At 38.6% G+C, this 19,049-nt stretch overlaps 1 protein-coding gene across 4 annotated transcripts in view; it reads left to right on the top strand.

The window, feature by feature from the left end:
• The window catches only part of stk40 (serine/threonine kinase 40), a 92,898-nt gene that overhangs the window by 16,023 nt on the left and 57,826 nt on the right, over positions 1-19,049 (top strand). For 3 of the 4 annotated variants that reach the window (XM_063034026.1, XM_063034025.1, XM_063034023.1), the window contains exons 2-4: positions 13,356-13,482; positions 16,409-16,494; positions 18,842-18,982. In XM_063034026.1, coding sequence (XP_062890096.1) covers positions 13,371-13,482; positions 16,409-16,494; positions 18,842-18,982 — 339 coding nt within the window. In that variant the 5' untranslated portion in view covers positions 13,356-13,370. Of the gene's footprint in view, positions 1-1,509; positions 1,587-13,355; positions 13,483-16,408; positions 16,495-18,841; positions 18,983-19,049 lie in introns of all 4 variants that reach the window. The other variant, XM_063034024.1, reaches the window with a different exon arrangement.

The raw sequence follows: 19,049 nt of genomic DNA, 5'->3' as shown, positions 1-19,049 counted from the left end.
TTCCTGTCTGCCAACCAATTCTCTATCCACATCAATACCATACCCCCAGTACTGTGTGCTTTAAGTTTGCACACTAATTTCCTGTGTGGGAGCTTGTCAAAAATCTTTTGAAAATCCAAATATACCACATCCAGTGGTTCTCCCCTATCCACTCTACTAGTTACATCCTCAAAGAATTCTATGAGATTCGTCAGACATGATTTTCCTTTCACAAATCCATACTGACTTTGTCCGATAATTTCACCGCTTTCCAAATGTGCTGTTATCACATCTTTGATAACTGACTCTAGCATTTTCCCCACCACCGATGTCAGGCTAACCGGTCTATAATTCCCCGGTTTCTCTCTCGCTCCTTTTTTAAAAGGCAGGGTTACATTTGCCACCCTCCAATCCTCAGGATCTAATCCAGAATCTAAAGAGTTTTGAAAAATTATCACTAATGCATGCACTATTTCTTGGGCTACTTCCTTAAGCACTCTAGGATGCAGACCATCTGGCCCTGGGGATTTATCTGCCTTTAATCTCTTCAATTTACCTAACACCACTTCCCTACTAACACGTATTTCCCTCAGTTCCTCATCTCACTAGACCCTCTGCCCCTACTATTTCCGGAAGATTATTTATGTCCGCCTTAGTGAAGACAGAACCAAAGTAGTTATTCAATTGGTCTGCCATGTCCTTGTTCCCCATGATCAATTCACCTGTTTCTGACTGTAAGGGACCTACATTTGTCTTAACCAATCTTTTTCTTTTCACATATCTATTAAAGCTTTTATAGTCAGTTTTTATGTTCCCTGCCAGCTTTCTTTCATAATCTTTTTTCTCTTTCCTAATTAAGCCCTTTGTCCTCCTCTGCTGGACTCTGAATTTCTCCCAGTCCTCAGGTGTGCTGCTTTTTCTGGCTAATTTGTATGTTTCTTCTTTGGAATTGATACTATCCCTAATTTCCACTGTCAGCCGCGGGTGCACTACCTTCCCTGGTTTATTCTTTTGCCAAACGGGGATGAACAATTGTTGTAGTTCATCCATGCAATCTTTAAATGCTTGCCATTGTATATCCACTGTCAACCCTTTAAGTATCATTTGCCAGTCTATCTTAGCTAATTCACGTCTCATACCTTCAAAGTTACCCTTCTTTAAGTTCAGAACCTTTGCTACTAGTGCAAAAAGGAATTGCACAAAGTACCCTGAGACATTCTGAAGTATTGTGAACTTGGATTTAAAGAAAACAGGAAACGGAAGTGTTTGGGACCCTAGCTGTAGCCATAAATCTACCAGATTCCTGATTTCTGGTTTTATGGATCCCAACCCCCATCTTCAGCTGCACACCTGTCAAATGATCTGTACTCTTTTTGCACATTCCTATTACATTTCAGACTCCTGACTCGTGTTCTCGACTAATGAGAGAAAGTAGGCAAACAATAAAGTGCGAGGCCACATTGTTAGGAGTTCATCAGAGTCCTGATGAAGGTTTTCAGCCCGAAACATGCTGTTTGGTCTTTTCCATAGATGCCGTCTGACCTGCTGAGTTCCAGCATTTTGTGTGTGTTGCTTTGGATATCCAGCATCTGTAGATTTTCTCATTTGTAAGTACATCTTTACATTCAGTAGTTTCAGGTTTTTGTATTGTCTGCCCTTTGGGAGGAGGGAGAAGAGAGATTGGGTGGGTTTTTTGATTATGTTGGCTACTTTTCCAAGGCAGCGAAGTGTAGACAGCCAGTGGAAGAGGAGCTGGTTTTCATGATAGATTTGCTCTGTGTTCACAATTCACTGCAATATCTTGCTCAGAGCTATTGCCGTATTAGCTGTGATGCAGTTTTTTGTGGGCAAAGGCAGATCTCTTGCCATCCCTATGTGTGATGTATCTGGACAGTATGCTTTCTATTGTGCATCAATGAAAATTGGTGAGGGTCAAAGGGGTAATGCCAAATTTCTTGAGTTTTCTGAAGAAGTGCAGGTCCCGGTGAGGATTTTTTTTGTCCATGGTGTCATTGTGATCTGACCAATAGAGGCTATTGGCGATGTTTGATCCCAGGAACATGCAGCACTCAAACCTTTCAAAGCTGTTATCAAAGTACATACAGGTATCTTGAATGCTGATATGTGGCCAATGAAAAGCATCTTGATGTATGCATGTTCACTGTCCAGCTGTTCAAGAACTGAGTGAAGGGCCAATGAGCGTCTGCTGTTGCTCTGCTGTGATGGTAGGCTTTGATTTTATTCACACTTCATCTACTGTACAGTAGTCATTTAGGCAAGTAACTATGTTCTTCTTGGGCAGCAGTATGATTGAAGCTTGCTCAAAGCTGGTGGGTACCTCGGACTGCTGAAGTGAGAGGTTAAAGATGTAAACATTCCAGCCAGATGATTTGCAGTTATTTGGCCAGGTACACTCTGGGCCAGATGCTTTCTGTGGTCGCCATCCTGAAGAATGCTCTCGTGTCAGCCTAGGAGACCGAACTCAGTGTTGTCGCAGGCTTTAGGGGGTACATGAAGTTGTACTGTTCATGTACTTTTGACCAAAGAGACCATAAAAAAACATTTGAGCTCATCTTGGAGTGAAATCTTGTCATTTATGTTACTTGATCTTGCTTTGTAGGAGGTGATGGCATTCAGGCTGTGCAATAGCTGTTAAGCATCCCTCAAGTTTACTGAGGAATTGCATGTGATATGGCCTTCTGGAGGTCATACCTGAACCTCATATGCTATATTGGATTGCCAGTCCTAAGTGCTCCCAATCAATCAGCACCTCAGTAGATTTCAAATCACTTGGTTCATCCAGGGCTTCTAGCTAGGGAAGACCCTGAATGATTTCGTGTGGACATACCCATCCTCCGATGTCTCCATAAAGTCTGTGACAACCAAGGTACATTCATTCAAACCCTCTGAGTCCTTGAACACGGCCCAGTCCATTGATTCAAAGCAGTCCTTTAGCTGCTCCTCTGCACCCCCCCCCCAATCACACAACTGCCTCTTTGTTGTCCTTGCCTCTGGTCCTCTGTTCTTTACCTCTGTGCAGGTAGGTGGAGGATGGTGGGTGGTCAGATTTCCTGAAATGTGGTTGAAAGACGGAATGGTAGGCATTCTTGATGGTAGTGGTTGAGTGTGTTGTGTCCTCTGATGCAGGTGATGTGATGCAAATTGGGGAGAAATTTCTTCAAGCTAGCCTTATTGAAGTTTGGCAAGCATGTAAAAGGTGCCAGGGAAGGCAGTTTCTTATTTGTTAATCATGATGCTCAATATATCATGTCCTTGCTTAATGTCTGCCTTTAGCAATATGTAAATTGCAGTCAGGATCATAATGGAGAGCTTTCTTGGTAGGTAAGTGGTCAGGAAAACAAGAATGAAACAAGACCTCTGTGTCTTAAGTGCCACAATGATGACACCATCTTGCCCTTTGTTGACGCTGTCATGGGGTCTATCCAGTGGATTGAGAACCTCTTTGGCTGGAGTGCATTGTCCAAAGTTTTGGGGGTTTGAGCCATATCTCAGTGAAAAAGAAAAGGCAACAGTTCTTTATTTCCCTCTGATATAGCAATCTTGCCCTTGGATCCTCTGTTTTGCTCTCAACCTCAGAATCATTGATGTAAATAGGAATGTGTGCATACTTCCCCTTCCTGAAGTCAATGGGCAGCTCTTCGTGTTTTGATGGCATTGAGGGAAAGGTTGTTGTTTTGACACCATGTCACTAGGATCTTTATCTCCTAATTATAAGACCATAAGACAAAGGAACAGAAGTTGGCCATTCGGCCCATCGAGTCTGCTCCACCATTTTATCATGAGCTGATCCACTCTCCCATTTAGTCCCACTCCCCTGCCTTTTCACCATAACCTTTGATGCCCTGGCTACTCAGATACCTATCAATCTCTGCCTTAAATACACCCAATGACTTGGCCTCCAATGCTGCCCGTGGCAACAAATTCCATAGATTCACCACCCTCTGACTAAAAAAATTTCTTCGCATTTCTGTTCTGAATGGGCGCCCTTCAATCCTTAAGTCATGCCCTCTCGTACTAGACTCCCCCATCATGGGAAACAACTTTGCCACATCCACTCTGTCCATGCCTTTCAACATTCAAAATGTTTCTATGAGGTCTCCCCTCATTCTTCTAAACTCCAAGGAATACAGTCCAAGAGCGGACAAACGTGCCTCATATGTTAATTGCACTACAATTCACTGTTTCTAAGATTGGCCCACTGGTGTCATCAGTAAATTTGTAGCTGGAGTTAGAGCAGAATCTGCTCACATAGTTGTGAATGTGCAGGGCATAGAATAGAGGGATGTAGATTCAGTCTTGTGGGTCACTAATGTTCAGAATAATTGTGGCGGATGTGTTCATGATATTACTAGATCAGTTTGCTTGGCAGGGAAGTACTGATGGTGGGATTGTAGGCACTAAGCATTTGTCTAGCGTAGGTGTCTTTATTGTCCACTTGCTCTAGAGTTGAGTCTAAGGCCAGAAAGATGCTGTCTTTCGTAGACCTGTTTCGGCACTGAGTGAGTTGTAGTGGGAGACTGGAGTTGACGTGTGCAATGACCATTCTCTTGAAGCACTTCATGATACGATGGTGGATGTCAGTGCCACTGGGTGTTACTCATTAATGTTTGTTACTTTATTTTTCTTAGGTGTCCCGTTTCCTGAATGCCTCCTTAACCCCTTTATCGAGCTGATGTATTCAGGCATCCTTGGACATGTACACCAGGGTCCCTGTATTACATTGTAATTCCCATAAGTCTTTCCACACATGGTGTACTGGGCTTTATTTGCCCTCTCAAAATGCATCTGACTTTTTAAAGGAATAAAGTACTTCTGACAATTTAACCAGCTTGTCAGTACTGTCTGACGTCAAAATCTGACAAAACTGACGTCGTTCTGTTTTCTTACTGAGGTTTATCGATTTATTTGTTGAGATAATCTGGTTTTTGAGTTACACCACCCAGCAACCCTTGATTTAACCCTAGCCTAATCGTAGGGCGGTTTAAAATGACCAATTAATTTACTAACCAATATGACTTTGGGCTCTGGGAGAAAACTGGACCACCTGGAGAAAATTCATGCATTCCATATGGAGGACTCCTTACAGATAGCATTGGAATTGACTTTTGAAGTCCCGAGCTGTAATAGCGTTGTTCTGCTGTGCTACAGTGACTAGAACTAGAGGTTACAGGTAAAGGTAAAAGGTGAAATATTTCAGCGGACCCTGAGGGGGACTGTAGATATGTGTCGGAGAGTGTATTGACTGGTTGTATCATGGCCTGTTATAACAGGTCTAAGCACTGATCTCTTGGTCACAAATTAATCACATAATTGACTCTTGGCCAGCACTCTGACCAATTTGTCAAATTGCTTATGATTCAATGGGCTGTCTACCTTTTAGACTAGTCTCCCATGTAGGACCTCATCAAAATCTGTTACTCCATTAATTAGATTTGGCTCTATGATGCTCTTGTTATCTTACGGGGAAAATTCAAGTCAATTAATGAAACACAAATTCCCCTGAACAAAGAAATCTTAATTTTTCTCTCCATCTTTCTGCATAGTCAGAACAACCTCTAGCAATGTTTTGGGTTTGCCTTCATCCTTGCAGTATGACATTTGCAGATTTTTTAGTGAACAATGTCCAGCACCATTAATCTGGAAAATTTGGTTGTACAACATGGATATATGCCCCTGAACCCACTGATAATGTGCAAACCATCAAGCACATGTTTATTCTAATCTTACACTAATCAATTTACTGTCTTCCCACTAGCTCTCAGATTGTGATGTTCATTGAGACAGTAGGACCAATTTGCAATGGCCAATTAACTGTCAACCAGATACAGGTTGAGTACCCCTTGCCCAAATTCCAAAATCAAAAACATTCAAAATCCAAAAATGTTTTTGACCGGTGACATGACGTCACAAATGGAAAATTCCATAAAGCGCTGGGAAGGTTCCCAGGTGATGTGCAGGTCTCTGCACCGCAGACAGTTCTGAGAAGTGACCTCGTGTAATGAACAGAAGTTAATGAAAAATAGAAGCACTGCATAAAGTGAAAAATGAAGATCTTGATGGTGTATTGAAGGAATGAATTCATTAGTGTTGGAGTGAACATATGCTGCTTAAAGGTGTGCTGATCATGAAACAAGCAAAAACCTATCATGACGAACTGAAAATTGAAGGTAATTGTGAATACTCAACAGGCTAGTGGCAGAAATTTAAGAAAAGGCATGGCATTACATTTTTAAAGATTTGTGGTGATAAAGTGCCTGCTGATCACACAGCAGCAGAGAAATTCATTGAGTTTTCTAAGATCGCCGCAGATGAAAATCTAACCTGCTGAATGGCTCCATCACTCCGTATATGTGATGAACAAGTGTAAGACACAGATTGCTTACTGATAGCACATAAATTTAGAGTCGGAAATGATAGCAATACCAAACAGCCATTGACTGTCCACCTGGGTGGCCAAGATAGTAATAGCTTACCTTTCTGCTAGTTCAATGTACACATTGTTTATTGCGCAAAATTATTAAAAATATTTTGTAAAACTACCTTCAGGGTGTATATGTGTAGCTGTATATGTAATGTGAATGGATTTTGTGTTTAGACTTGGGTCTCATCCCCAAGCTATCTTTATATAGATGCACTTTCAGCCCCAAGCATTTAAGATGCTCAACCTGTGTATGTTTAGGGACTTTATTTACCAAAAATTCAGCGCATTTTGTGCATTACAAAAAAGTGGGGGATGCACCAAGTCTCAGTGGAGGCTGCAAAATCAAAAACCCAGTTGTCTAAATGGGCTCTTTCTGTGCTGTTATGATTTCCTAACGTAATCTCTTCCCCTTGCAATTTTTTTCATTTTTTTTTTTTTGAAATTTTTTAAATCTTTTATTGAGTAGTATACAAAAAAAGGTAATCCATATAAACATTAATACAATGTTAAAGTATAATAAAATTCCAAAAGATAACAATACCAAAAAGAAAATACTACAAACAATGTAATTTAAGCATAAGAAACCAAGATAACATAATAGTATACTAGATTTTATATATATCAATGGAAAAAAAGAAAAAAAAAACCCCAAAAAAAACCCACCGTGCAACTAACTAAAAGCAAAGCAAAGCAATGGGCTAACTTGAAACCAAACAGAGTTAAACTTAAAATCACGTCCTCAATCCCGACCTCCATTAAAACAGTGAAAAAAAACAAGAAGGGTAAATATTACATTAAATGAAAATATCGAATAAAAGGTCCCCAAATCTGTTCAAATTTAAATGAAGAATCATAAAGGTTACTTCTAATTTTCTCCAGATTCAAACATAAAATCGTCTGAGAAATCATTTTTGATTCATTTAGTTTTCCTTTATATTTTTGGCTTTCATCTATTTCAGTAATATTCTGGGCTGGTTGATTTAACTAAAGTATTCACCCTCTTGGAAGTTTTCATGATTTATTGTTTTACAACAATGAATCACAGTGGATTTACTTGGCTTTTTTTGACACTGATCAACAAAAAAGAGTTTTTCGTGTCAAAGTGAAAACATCTCTACAAAGTGATCCAAATTAATTAAAATATAAAACACAAAATGATCGCATAAATATTCACCCCCTTGAAGTCAGTATTTAGTAGATGCACCTTTGGCTGCAATTATAGTCTTGAGTCTCTGTGGATAGGCCTCTATCAGCTTTGCATATCTGGACACTGCAGATTTTCCCCATTCTTCCTTACAAAACTGCTCAAGCTCAGTCAGATTGAATTGGGATCGTGATTGAACAGCCCTTTTCAAGTCTAGCCACAAATTCTCAATTGGATTGAGATCTGGGCTTTGACCTGGTCACTCCAGGATATTAACTTTGTTTTAAGCCATTCCTTTGGCTTTATGCATGGGGTCATTGCTTTGCTGGAAAACAAATTTTATCTCAAGTCGCAGTTTTCTTACAGACTGCATCAGGATTTCCCTGTATTTTTCTGCATTCATTTTATCCTCCACCTTCCAGAATCTGCTGCAGTGAAGCATAATGCAGCCACTACCATGCTTCATGGTAGGATCGTGTGTTTTTGATGACGTGTGGTGTTTGGCTTGTTGCAAACAGTGTTTAGTCTGATGGCCATAAGGCTCAATTTTGTTTCATCAGACCCATAGAACCTTCTTCCAGTTGACTTCAGAGTCTCCCATTTGCCTTATGGCAAACTCTAGCTGCGATTTCATGTGAGTTTTTTTCAACAGTGGCCTTCTCTTTGCTGTTCTCCCATAAAGTTGTGACTGGTGAAGCACCAGGGCAACAGTTATTTTATGCGCTGTCTCTCCCATCTCAGCCACTGAAGTTTGTAACTCCTCCAGAGTTATCATGGGTCTCTTGGTCACTTGACCTCTTCTGGCACGGTCAATCAGTTTTTGAGGACAGCCCGCTCTAGGCAGATTTACAGCTGTGCCATATTCTTTCCATTTCTTGATTGACTTAACTGTACTCCAAGGGATATTCAGTTAGTTGGAGATTTTCTTGTATCCATCTCCAGACTCGTGCTTTTCAATATTTTTTTGCGGAGTTGCTTGGGATGTTCTTTTTGTCTGGTGTAGTTTTTGCCAGGATACTGACTCACCAGATACAGGTGTATTTTTACCCCTTGACTGCACATGGTGAAATCCATTTAATTAATTGTGACTTCTTAAAACCAACTGGCTGCACCAGTGATGATTTGGTGTGTCATATTAAAGGGGGTGAATACTTAGGTAATCCATTATTTTTTTTGTTTTATATTTCTAATTAATTTAGATCACTTTGTAGAGATCAGTTTTCACTTTGACATGAAAGAGTCTTTTTTCTGTTGATCGGTGTCTAAAATACGCCAAACTAAATCCACTATGATTCAGTGTTGTAAAACAATTAAACATGAAAACTTCCGGGGGGTGGGCGAAAATTTTTTTATAAGCTCTGTATCTATTTGAACATCATTTATATTTAATTTGGTGTTTTCTTGCAGCTAGTCATACCTCCAATTCCCACGCATATTTTTCCATAATTGATAGGCATATGGTAGTTGTCTGAATAGTCTAGTCATACTTTGTGCCCTTTCCTGATTTTTGTTAATATTGTACAAGACCATCCATACAAAGTTATAAGGAGTCAATCGATCTACCGTCGCTGTGCTTGCAGTTCTGCCTGGTCCCAAGTCCCTAATCATGAATATCCTAGTGAGTTCCTCTTCCTTGACTGCCTTCCTAGCATGCTTTGAATATAATTGACAAAATCAACTTCTGTCAAATTTTCAGGGGTAAAGGAGTCTAAGTTAATGCAGCTGACCTGTACTGTAAAGCTAATGAAATCCCCAGAATGTGAAGAGTTTCATCCTAAATTTTTAAAGGGTGGCTTCTTCCAAAGTTGCAAGGATTCTGGTGTGTTTCATTTAGATTGGAAGGCAGTAAAGCAACTGCACAATTTAAAAGGGAAGGGAGAAAATGCATGGAATTACAGGCCAGTTAGTCTCCTGTCAGTAAGAAGGAAAATATTCAGGAATTTAGAAAATAATAGTAATAGGCAGAGCCAGAAAATTATCGTACTGACAACATTAGCATTAACATAACCACCCCACCTGGCATCAACGATCATTCCACAGTCAAAGTCACTTGGATCACATTTCTTCCCCATTCTGATGTTTGGACTGAAAAACAACTGAACCTGTTAACCATGTCTCCATGCTTTTATGCATTGTCTGATATCTGCTTTAATGAGCAGGTGTACTTAATTAAATTAATTGGGCTTTACTCCTGTTCTTGGATCATTTTACAATGAAGATGTCTTTATAGAATCTGATGAGACCTGGCATGGAATTTTCTTATGAGCTTTGTCTACCAACGTAAAGAAGAGAATATTTACAATGGAATACGGAGAATGTTCCTCTGAATGATTGCTGGAAAGTGGAGATGTTGCCATAGGGATGGGGTGAAACATTTTGGGTCTATACTCTAATATTTATAAGAATGCAGTTACCTCATGGAAATATAGATCTTGTGTGTGGGATGAGAAAGGACTGATAAATGGATGAAGATTTCCTTGGTCTTGATGTTTAGAACCAATGGCCACAGTCCCAAAATGAATTGTGGGTCATTCAGGACAGTTGAAAGAGAATTTCTTTCCTGAGATGATTGTTACTTTCTTGGTATTTGCTTTTCAAGAGAGCTGTGGAGACATTAATTATTTTTCATATTCAGGATTGAGATAGGTAGATTCTTGGATATTCAGCGAATCAAGTGACATGGTTTAATAGAGAAGAATGGTGCTGAAGTTAAAACCAAGTGTTGTGATATTATTGATTGATCGATCAAGCAGGCAAAACCCTTTGAAAGGCACATTTTCAGGGAAGGGTTTTCCATTTTCTGCTGAGCCCAAAACTCCACGGAACGTGACAATGGCATTTAGTTGACTTCTTAGAATGGGGAAGAAATGTCCTGTCTTTTTAATATATGAATTGTGCACATGGCCCTTAAAGTCTATTCTGATTTGGCATTAACCTCAGGTCTACTTTCCTCCTTGTTCCCATAACTCCCACACTGTTGTAGGCTAAAGATCAATTTTGATATTGAATATTGGTGATTCAATCTTCATAACTCTAGAGCAAAGAATACCTTACCATTTCTCCAATCTGCCCAAACCTTATCCCATATCTGTTCCTGCCACCACCACCACTACCCCCACCACAGTGACAGGTGCCAAAATTATCAAGTGCTTTTATTATTTTTTATCAGGATTGGTGTTTGTTTATTGCTGCAGAATTTTGAGTGGGCTCTCACGGTCAGCTTCATTAGTAATTGTTTGCAATCTTACGTCAGGCAAATACATTCATATTAATATACTTTTGAACCTGTTTAATTTTTAATGAAACAAAGCAAATTCTATTTGAGTTTTTTATCTTTTGTGGGGAAAATTTAATTTTTTCCCCACTTTCATTGGTTAGAATGAATACTCCTGTGTGATCATTTTGGGTGACTAGCTCGGTGGTGAATTGTTGATTGTAAAAATGTTTAAGCATCATTGCCCCTGTGAAGTAAATGATCAAACAATGCCTAACAAACTTAACTCAAATTGGGAAATCATTCAGATCAGTAGTTAGCCCAAGTGAATCTTGTACTATAGTACATGTTTGAGCATACCAAACTCTCAAATCTATTCCAGGTTCTGAAATGTGCATTACCAGAGAAGGATTCTGATATTCTCAAAGCCTCCTTTAAAATGTCATGACTCTGTGACTCTTGGGAATCCCTGGCCTTTCACTGCTCAAATTGGAGAAGTGATGACACTGGATACCTCACCCATTCATCAGAAACACACAGGGGCCCAGCATAAATGGCAGAAAGAGCACACCTCACAAACTATCCACCCACCTGCCCTGGTTATTTATGGACCCCATATTCACCTCAATCAATCATCTGATGAACTGAAGTGGAAGAAAGTCATTTTCAGTCCTGAGTTGCTAAATAATGAAACAAATTAAATCTAGTGCATTTGTCAGGCCCATACTCATCTGCGAAGGAAAAACCCCATTACTAAGAGTATATTTATGTTGGTCAAGACTTTTTATGGGGTTATATTGTTGTATAAGCATTTGTAATTCTACTTGCAACCCCTTGTTTTTGGATGTGCAAGTGTCTGGGTGAATTTTTAGCTCAAAAAGTACAAGGCATAGGACTAGTTCATTTTAAAAACTACTTTACACCAATGCTTTTTATTGATGCAAGGAAGTTTTTGATTTTTCATGGACATGTTCACAAAATTGTAATTTTGAATGTAGTCTTGGACTATACCCTGCCTCCGCTAACTTCCCTTGCCTGGTTTAACATTCTCACAGTGAATAACTTCTCCTTTAATTACACTCACTTCCTTCGTATCAAAGGTGTAATGGTGGTAATCTGTGTGTGCAAGCTTTTCCTGTTTCTTTGTGAGATGTATGGCATATTCTTTCATAGGCCTCTTTTTTTTGAACTTTTCCTGGTTGATTGAATATTTATGCTGATTCTTCCACTTGCAGAAAACGCAAAACAGTGTCGTAACTCTTCTGCCATTTTCCATGCTACTCTTATTTAAATGTGGTCTATCACTGCTGCTTCCCCTCTTTTTCTTAATTTCTCTATCTCCATTAGAGGGTAGTGACCAGTCTCTATTGCAATGTCTTGTACTCCCACAAATGCCTTGAATACGCATCCCCGCACCCTGCTGCTTACAGAGATTCCATTTCATTCTTCATATTTTCCCATCTGTTCTAATGTTAACACTTTCCACACATAATGCTGAAGTCTTTTTTTTTACTCAATTGATTTTCGCTCCTCTGTACTTGACAGGGCATTGATACAACCTGTTCTATTTTCAGTAGTTCTCTCTCATTTATCTCTCCTTTCATCACAATAATACAATTTACTTTATCTTTGCTTTCTGTTGCTTTCTTCTGCATTGTCTTGTTCACTTTTTTTTGTCTTTACTGACAGCGATTTTGCTGTAATGCAACTGTAGACCATGAAATCTTTGCCGCCCAACCTTTCCTATTGTCAGGGGACTCAAACCCTCACTCCAGATGAATTAGTAATAGGTATTTGTACATCTATGTAAATTAGACCAAATGCAGATCTGGTGAAGATTTTGCAGTAAAATAGTGGAAAGAATATTTTAGTTCACCTCTGAGGAGTAGGTGGAAGAATTGTAGCATTAAGTTATTCTTCCTTTCTTCCCTCCCCTGGTGCAATGTAGATTCTTAAACCTACCACTAAACTCAAATATTATTTCAGAAACTGGAACATGCAGAGGTATTGTAAAAAGGTGATCTTTGTTTTCTAAAACTACCGTTTACTTACCGAGGTTTATTATGTTTTTACCTTTGTATAAAGAGCTGGTTGTTTATGGACAATGAAGGAGATGATAAAATTTTAGTAATGAATCTTGAAATTGAAAGGAAAGCACTTTGATATAAATATGTAACCTGCTCAGTATATCTTATATTTTTTCATTGAAAGCCAATGTTTCCCTCCCACTTAATGATGACACAATTCATTCTTGGGGCCTTTTTTTAAAAAAAAAAGCTATGCAAAAGCTTTGTGCACATGAAAATGAAGGAGATTCAGTGCTGATTACTCACTTCTTGTTTTCCATAACTGGGAATTGTCATTTGCATCATTTTCATAACCATAACTTCTCACGCTGCCTCTACTTTTAGAAGCTGGTATGTGACAGTACTCCTTTCTTATGGGGAATAATTACACGATATGTATATTAACTTCTGTGTAGCTAAACTGTTTAGATGGTGGCATTTAAAATGTTAATTATTGTCTGTTGAATTAACTGGGTGTAATCAATAATTATAGCTGTTTGTATTTTCTAGAATTGGAGGAGGAAGATGAAGAGGCGAGTGCTAGACAGAGGAGCCGGTGAATCCTCGGTACAATCCAAAGCTCTTTGTACAGGAATCTCTGGGAGCAACAGTAAAAGAGCTGGGCCATTTATCCTTGGTGAGTTCCGTAAGTTAGAAAATTTCAAAGGAGAAGTGCTGTTTAACCATGGCATATTTTTCTTAGCCATTTCTCTCATTCTGAACTTGTACATAGTACTGTTTGTCTCTTATTTGTGCCTACTCTGATTGAAGCTAGGAAGCGGATATTAGTTAGCAAAATCATCCAGTTACTGATGTGTTTCATCTAAATTTTACCTATTATGCGCTCATTTTGGAGTTGTATTGCAGTTAAGAATGGGATCTTTTTTCCTGCTAATTTCAGTAGCTTATAGCACGGACAGATTTCATTCATGCCTGGTGCACTGAGACTAATTGTATTTGGTTAAGATCAGTTTAGTATTCAAAGAATCAAATCTGGGCTCTTTGTTTCTGTGGCTGAGGCTCCAAATATTTTGTCATTTGAGATATTAGGGAAGCTAATTAATTGTCAGAAGCAGATAATGAGAAAATTGGTGAGCGTTTTTACCTTCACTGATGTGGGGGGGGGGGATTTGAAAGCCATATGGTGCTGAAATATCCTTTCAGCACCCACTCTCCAGCTTCTTGACCAGAGGGCATTTGAGTAAGGTGCTTGTGGAATTTTGTATCTACATTAATCAATTTCGGTGAGATGGAGAATGGGGAAACTGGTTCAGCTGGATGTTCTTTCGAAAATAATGGATTTAATAAACACAAAAATTATGACTCATCAGAGTGGTTAATCAGTGATGGCTGCATCTAGCATGTGAGTACTAAAGCCAAGGCTGAAGTATTTGTATCTATCTTCAGTCAGAAGTGCCAAGTGGGTGATTCATATTGCCTTCCTCCTGAGATCCCCATCATTGCAAAAGCCAGTATGCAGTTGATTTGAGTCCTGTTATAGCAAAAATTACACAGACAATTGGTTCAGTAATGGTTATGGAATCAAGCAATATTAGAGCTGTTATATGTATATTTGTGGTTGGGACAAGCCTTACCTCCTGCTTAGCAATTCCAGGGCAGTTGCAGTATTGGTACCAACCCAGTATGGAAGAATCCCTAAATGGGCTTTGCATGCAAAAAGCAGAACACAGCTAGTCTTGTTAATTAGCATCTTGACTATCAGCAGAAGGATGGAAGTAGTTTTTTGATACTGTTAGCATGTGTAACTAACTCACTGATAATTTGCTGTGTTGGATGTCATCAGGATCACCTGATCATCGTTGAGGTCTAGGTCCAAACATTGGTAGGCTGAACTCCAGAAGTGAGATGACAATTACTATCCTTCATATTGAAACACTTGATTGAGTGTGGCATTAAGGATCAAATCAGTGAAAGTTGAGGGGAGAGAAAAGCACCACCACTGAAAATGTACTTAAAAGGGGCAGAATAGGGTGTGATTGGTATTGGTCACACAGACCTCACTGCAGATTCCACAGCTATGTTCAACTGTGCCACCAATGACTTTCCATTGGTGGGTAAGAAGTGGAGATGTTGGCAAAATATTCATTTTCATGTACAACTCAGATATGATACATTCCATGTCTGTTTATAGTTATATCCAGATTGCATTTAAACATGGATTGATATGTAACAAGTCACATTCGCATCATGTAATTTCCAGGCAATGACTATCTGATAAATTACTGAGATTTGCCATTTCATAGGTCACCATTGACCAGAAACTCATTCAGACATGCACATAATGAACCTGATGCTGAATTAAATAAAATTCAATGTAAAGTCAGAGTTATATGATGCAGATCAGGCCCTTTGGCCCATTTCATCCATGCTGTCAGAGTGTGTGTCATTTGGCTCATTTCTCTTATCCATTCTGCAGCATCAGTGCAGTGCTTTGGATCTCCAGCAACTACAGATTTTCTTGTGTTTATCAGTTCCTTGGTCAGGACTTCTTTGATATCCTATAACACATTCTAAATATGTGCTTGACTGGTAATCAATGAAGTGTATGCAGTCTGCAAACTATACAGCCATTATTCATCAAGGCTGCTCTCTGTAATTCCCAAGGCAACAACCTAGAGTAGAAAGGACAGCAAGGATAGCAGATGAATGGGAATTATAAGATTACCTGCATTTCCTGATTTTTCAATGCAATGCTATTCCTCCTTTGATGAAACTAAGTGTTGGTACTCATTATTCAGCACCACTCTGTACGCACAATTATCAGAGGGATTTAAAGTGTGGCTCATGCTGAATTGCATATAGGGTGTGTGCTAAGTACCCTTCCCAACTCATGACTCTAAAGACTGAGAGCCAGCAACACTTACTGCAATCCAGATCTCATTTTGGCAGGAAAGAGCTGAATTTGATCCTCATTCTGAGATTTAGCAGAATTTTGCCTGTGATTGTTATAAATATATTCCAACTATTGCTCCTGAGATAGGGAGGGTCAAGTATTGTCTTGACATCTGCTCCTGATGGTTTTTTAAGAAAGTTCTGCTGGAAGATCTTTGTGAGGATGGGACTGAGGGTTGAGTATCAAATGTATTAGAGAAGCATATGAAACCTGGAGACTCTCCTAATTTGGAGATAGGCCTATTGTCTGATAAACCATATGCATTAAAAAAAATTATCCCTAATTATTTAAACACTGTTCTGTACTCAGATTCTTTCCTGCGACGTTTTGAAAAAATGACACATTAGCTTTGCTATGTCTTAAGGATTAATCTTAAGGATTCAAAGTTGTCGATTTTAGTCTCTACTACGGCTAGTCAGCTGCGTGTTGTTTTTATGGGGGGATTTTAGTGACTCAAGGGATTAGTCATACCAAACTATTCCCAGCAGGCACTTAATATACACAATAACCTTGATTTTTAAAATGAGTAAGAAGTCCTACACATTAGGGAAGTCTTTTATGCAATTGTGAGTCATCGGTCTTCCACTAAATTGAAAGGAATCTCTGGTGTATGCATTTTCTTTTTAAAGCAATTTATTTTTTTGGTTAGGTCCTCGTTTAGGAAATTCACCTGTACAGAGCATTGTTCAATGTTTGGCGAGAAAAGATGGAACAGATGACTTCTATCAATTAAAAGTGAGTAAAGGTTGCCTTATTTACACAATAAGCAGAGGCTTTGGGCTAAAGTTTCATTTTCACTCTGCTAATTATGTTGCATATTGAGTTGTGAATTTTTAAATTGCATTCACCTGAACAGTAGAAATGGTCAGCTGCACATCTCAAGTTTCCAAACTCCCACATGTATTCAAAAAGATTTTTTCGGAATGAAGTATTACTATTTGTCACTGGCATTGGCAATTGAATTTAAGAACATATTTGCTAATTTGTTTCAAAACATAATTATCCAAATTTGTTGAATGTGTTCAAGGAGGTTGAAATTTAAGCCCATGGCAATCTTTTATCAGCTAAACTTCTATAATCCTTGACCAGAAGGGGTGGTAATAGTAGGCTTTATTTCAATCACTGGCATTTCTTTGTCGTTAAACACCATTGAATGCAATCAACAAGTCCATTTTGTTTATTAACTTTTTTATCTACAAACGTTTGTAGTTTATGTACTCTGTTTCTCCCCTCCATCTCGGCAGCATGCCCATCTCCACCATATAACTGAGGATTAGAGATTGTGCCTGAGTTCACCTGCCAACAGTCCTGTGGGATGATAGACTATTGAAATAAGATAAGAGGCTATGTCTTTGGACACTGGAATGCAAGTTCCTGTGGTAAATCTATAAATATATTGCAATTTTAAAAGCATAGTATGGTCCTGAACTTGATTTGGTCTCCCAGCTCTTAAACCCATATCTAAAATCTGTGTTTAATACAAGTTCATGCTATTGTTGCTGATAAAATAAATAACTGGGCCCAGAACACACGTGCTTTTACAGCTGAGGCATTCCTTTTATGATACTTGTGTAGAAGGAGAACGGCATGGGCCCCTGTCATCCTCACTGTTCTGAAACCACTTTTATATTGAATTGGCTAATCAGTTACAGATATTGACCATTTGGTCAAAAATATATGTTTGAATTCCTTATTTGCAAGATCATTCGGTACTCAGAATAGAGGTATTAAAAGTCAATCGAGACTTCAAGTTGGATTCTTGGGTAAATGGATTTGGTTGGCGGATTGATGTCTTTTCTTTTAATAGAAGCTTGTATGGTGTATAGCTCCGGGTTTGTGCTCCAAATGGTTTTTTTTTCCTCTTTTTCTTTTGTTTGTTAGTTGGGGTTTTTTGTTTTAGTTAGTAGGGATTCTTTTTTCCTTTTTTCAAAAAAAATATAGCTTTAGCATTTTGTTTTTAAAATTATTATTGATATACTGTTTAGTTTGGTTAATAGTTTAACTCTTATACTTATTGATATATTGACTTGATTATTTTAATGTATTTTTCTTTGTCAATTTTCAATAATAATTAATAAAAAGATTTAAAAATGAAATGAAACTTCAAGTTGACAACAGATACTTTGATGCTAGTAAAGCAGTTGTCCCTTAGTTGTGGGAATGTTTCGCATCCTTTGGTTATCCCTATCTCGACTGTCTGAGGCACTCTCCCATTGTGTAAAGGGATGTTATGCTTTAGGAAGATCTTTCTGGAAAAGTCACACCACAGAGGCCTTACTTGTCTGGCTTGAGTACGCACTGTCACAGTCACCCTAGCCTATCTTATTTGTAATATGCAGAGGTATCACCAGCGGTCTCACTTGACTACAATTGCCCCAAGCTAATCTTGCCTGGACGTTGTCTTTGTCCTTTGTTTTACTGCACATTCCACATTTGCATTTAATACAGAGTCATGCTGTACCTTACCTTTCCATAGCAGTATGTACTAGGGTATCTACCTTAATTATCATGTTTTCTTTCATCTACTGCTTTGCAAAAAGATCAAGAACGTGAAATGATAAACGCAAGAGATAAATGTTGCAATGCAATCGTGCTGGAAAGGAGGTTTAAGATCTTTAACCAGCCCGTATTTTATTCAGAGCAGTTGGCTCAAAGGCCCTGATGGCCAACTTATTTTTTTAATGTTCTTACTGCTGGGTGAATTGAGAGAAGCAAAGTTTTTTTCCCCTCTCATAGGTTTACTAGTTTGCGATAGTACATGGAGGATTAAAATAGGTTGTTTTAGTGTTGAGTTGGCAGAAGTTTGATTCCAAAGGTTACATACTGTGGTGAACTTATGATTTGCTTTAGTAGACATACATGGAACAAGTACAAGAAAAAATGCTTCCTCAAGTCAGTGAGCTTGTTTACTTTGTATATTAATATGTCAGTTATTTTTGTATTTAATTGACAAATGTAGTGAACATTCATTCAATAAGTACTTAGACATTCAAGAAGATATGAATATTAATAGAATTCAGATTGATATGAATTGTTTGAATTTTAACTTCACCGCCTTACTCAACCCTTACCACTGTTTTAGATTCTTACTCTTGAAGATAGAGGTGAAGGAATTGAAACTCAGGAAGAAAGACAAGGCAAGATGCTCTTACATACGGAGTACTCCCTTCTGTCCTTGCTGCACAGTCAAGATGGAGTGGTGCATCACCATGGTCTATTTCAGGTAAAGCATAGCATATGAGTACTTTGAGAGGGCTTGTTGATTATCCACATGCTTTTGGTATACCTGC

This window comes from Mobula hypostoma, chromosome 26 (genome assembly GCF_963921235.1).
Source record: "Mobula hypostoma chromosome 26, sMobHyp1.1, whole genome shotgun sequence".
Taxonomy (NCBI): domain Eukaryota; kingdom Metazoa; phylum Chordata; class Chondrichthyes; order Myliobatiformes; family Myliobatidae; genus Mobula; species Mobula hypostoma.
The sequence above is the reverse complement of the archived record's forward strand: the minus strand, read 5'-3'. Positions and strand labels throughout refer to the sequence as shown.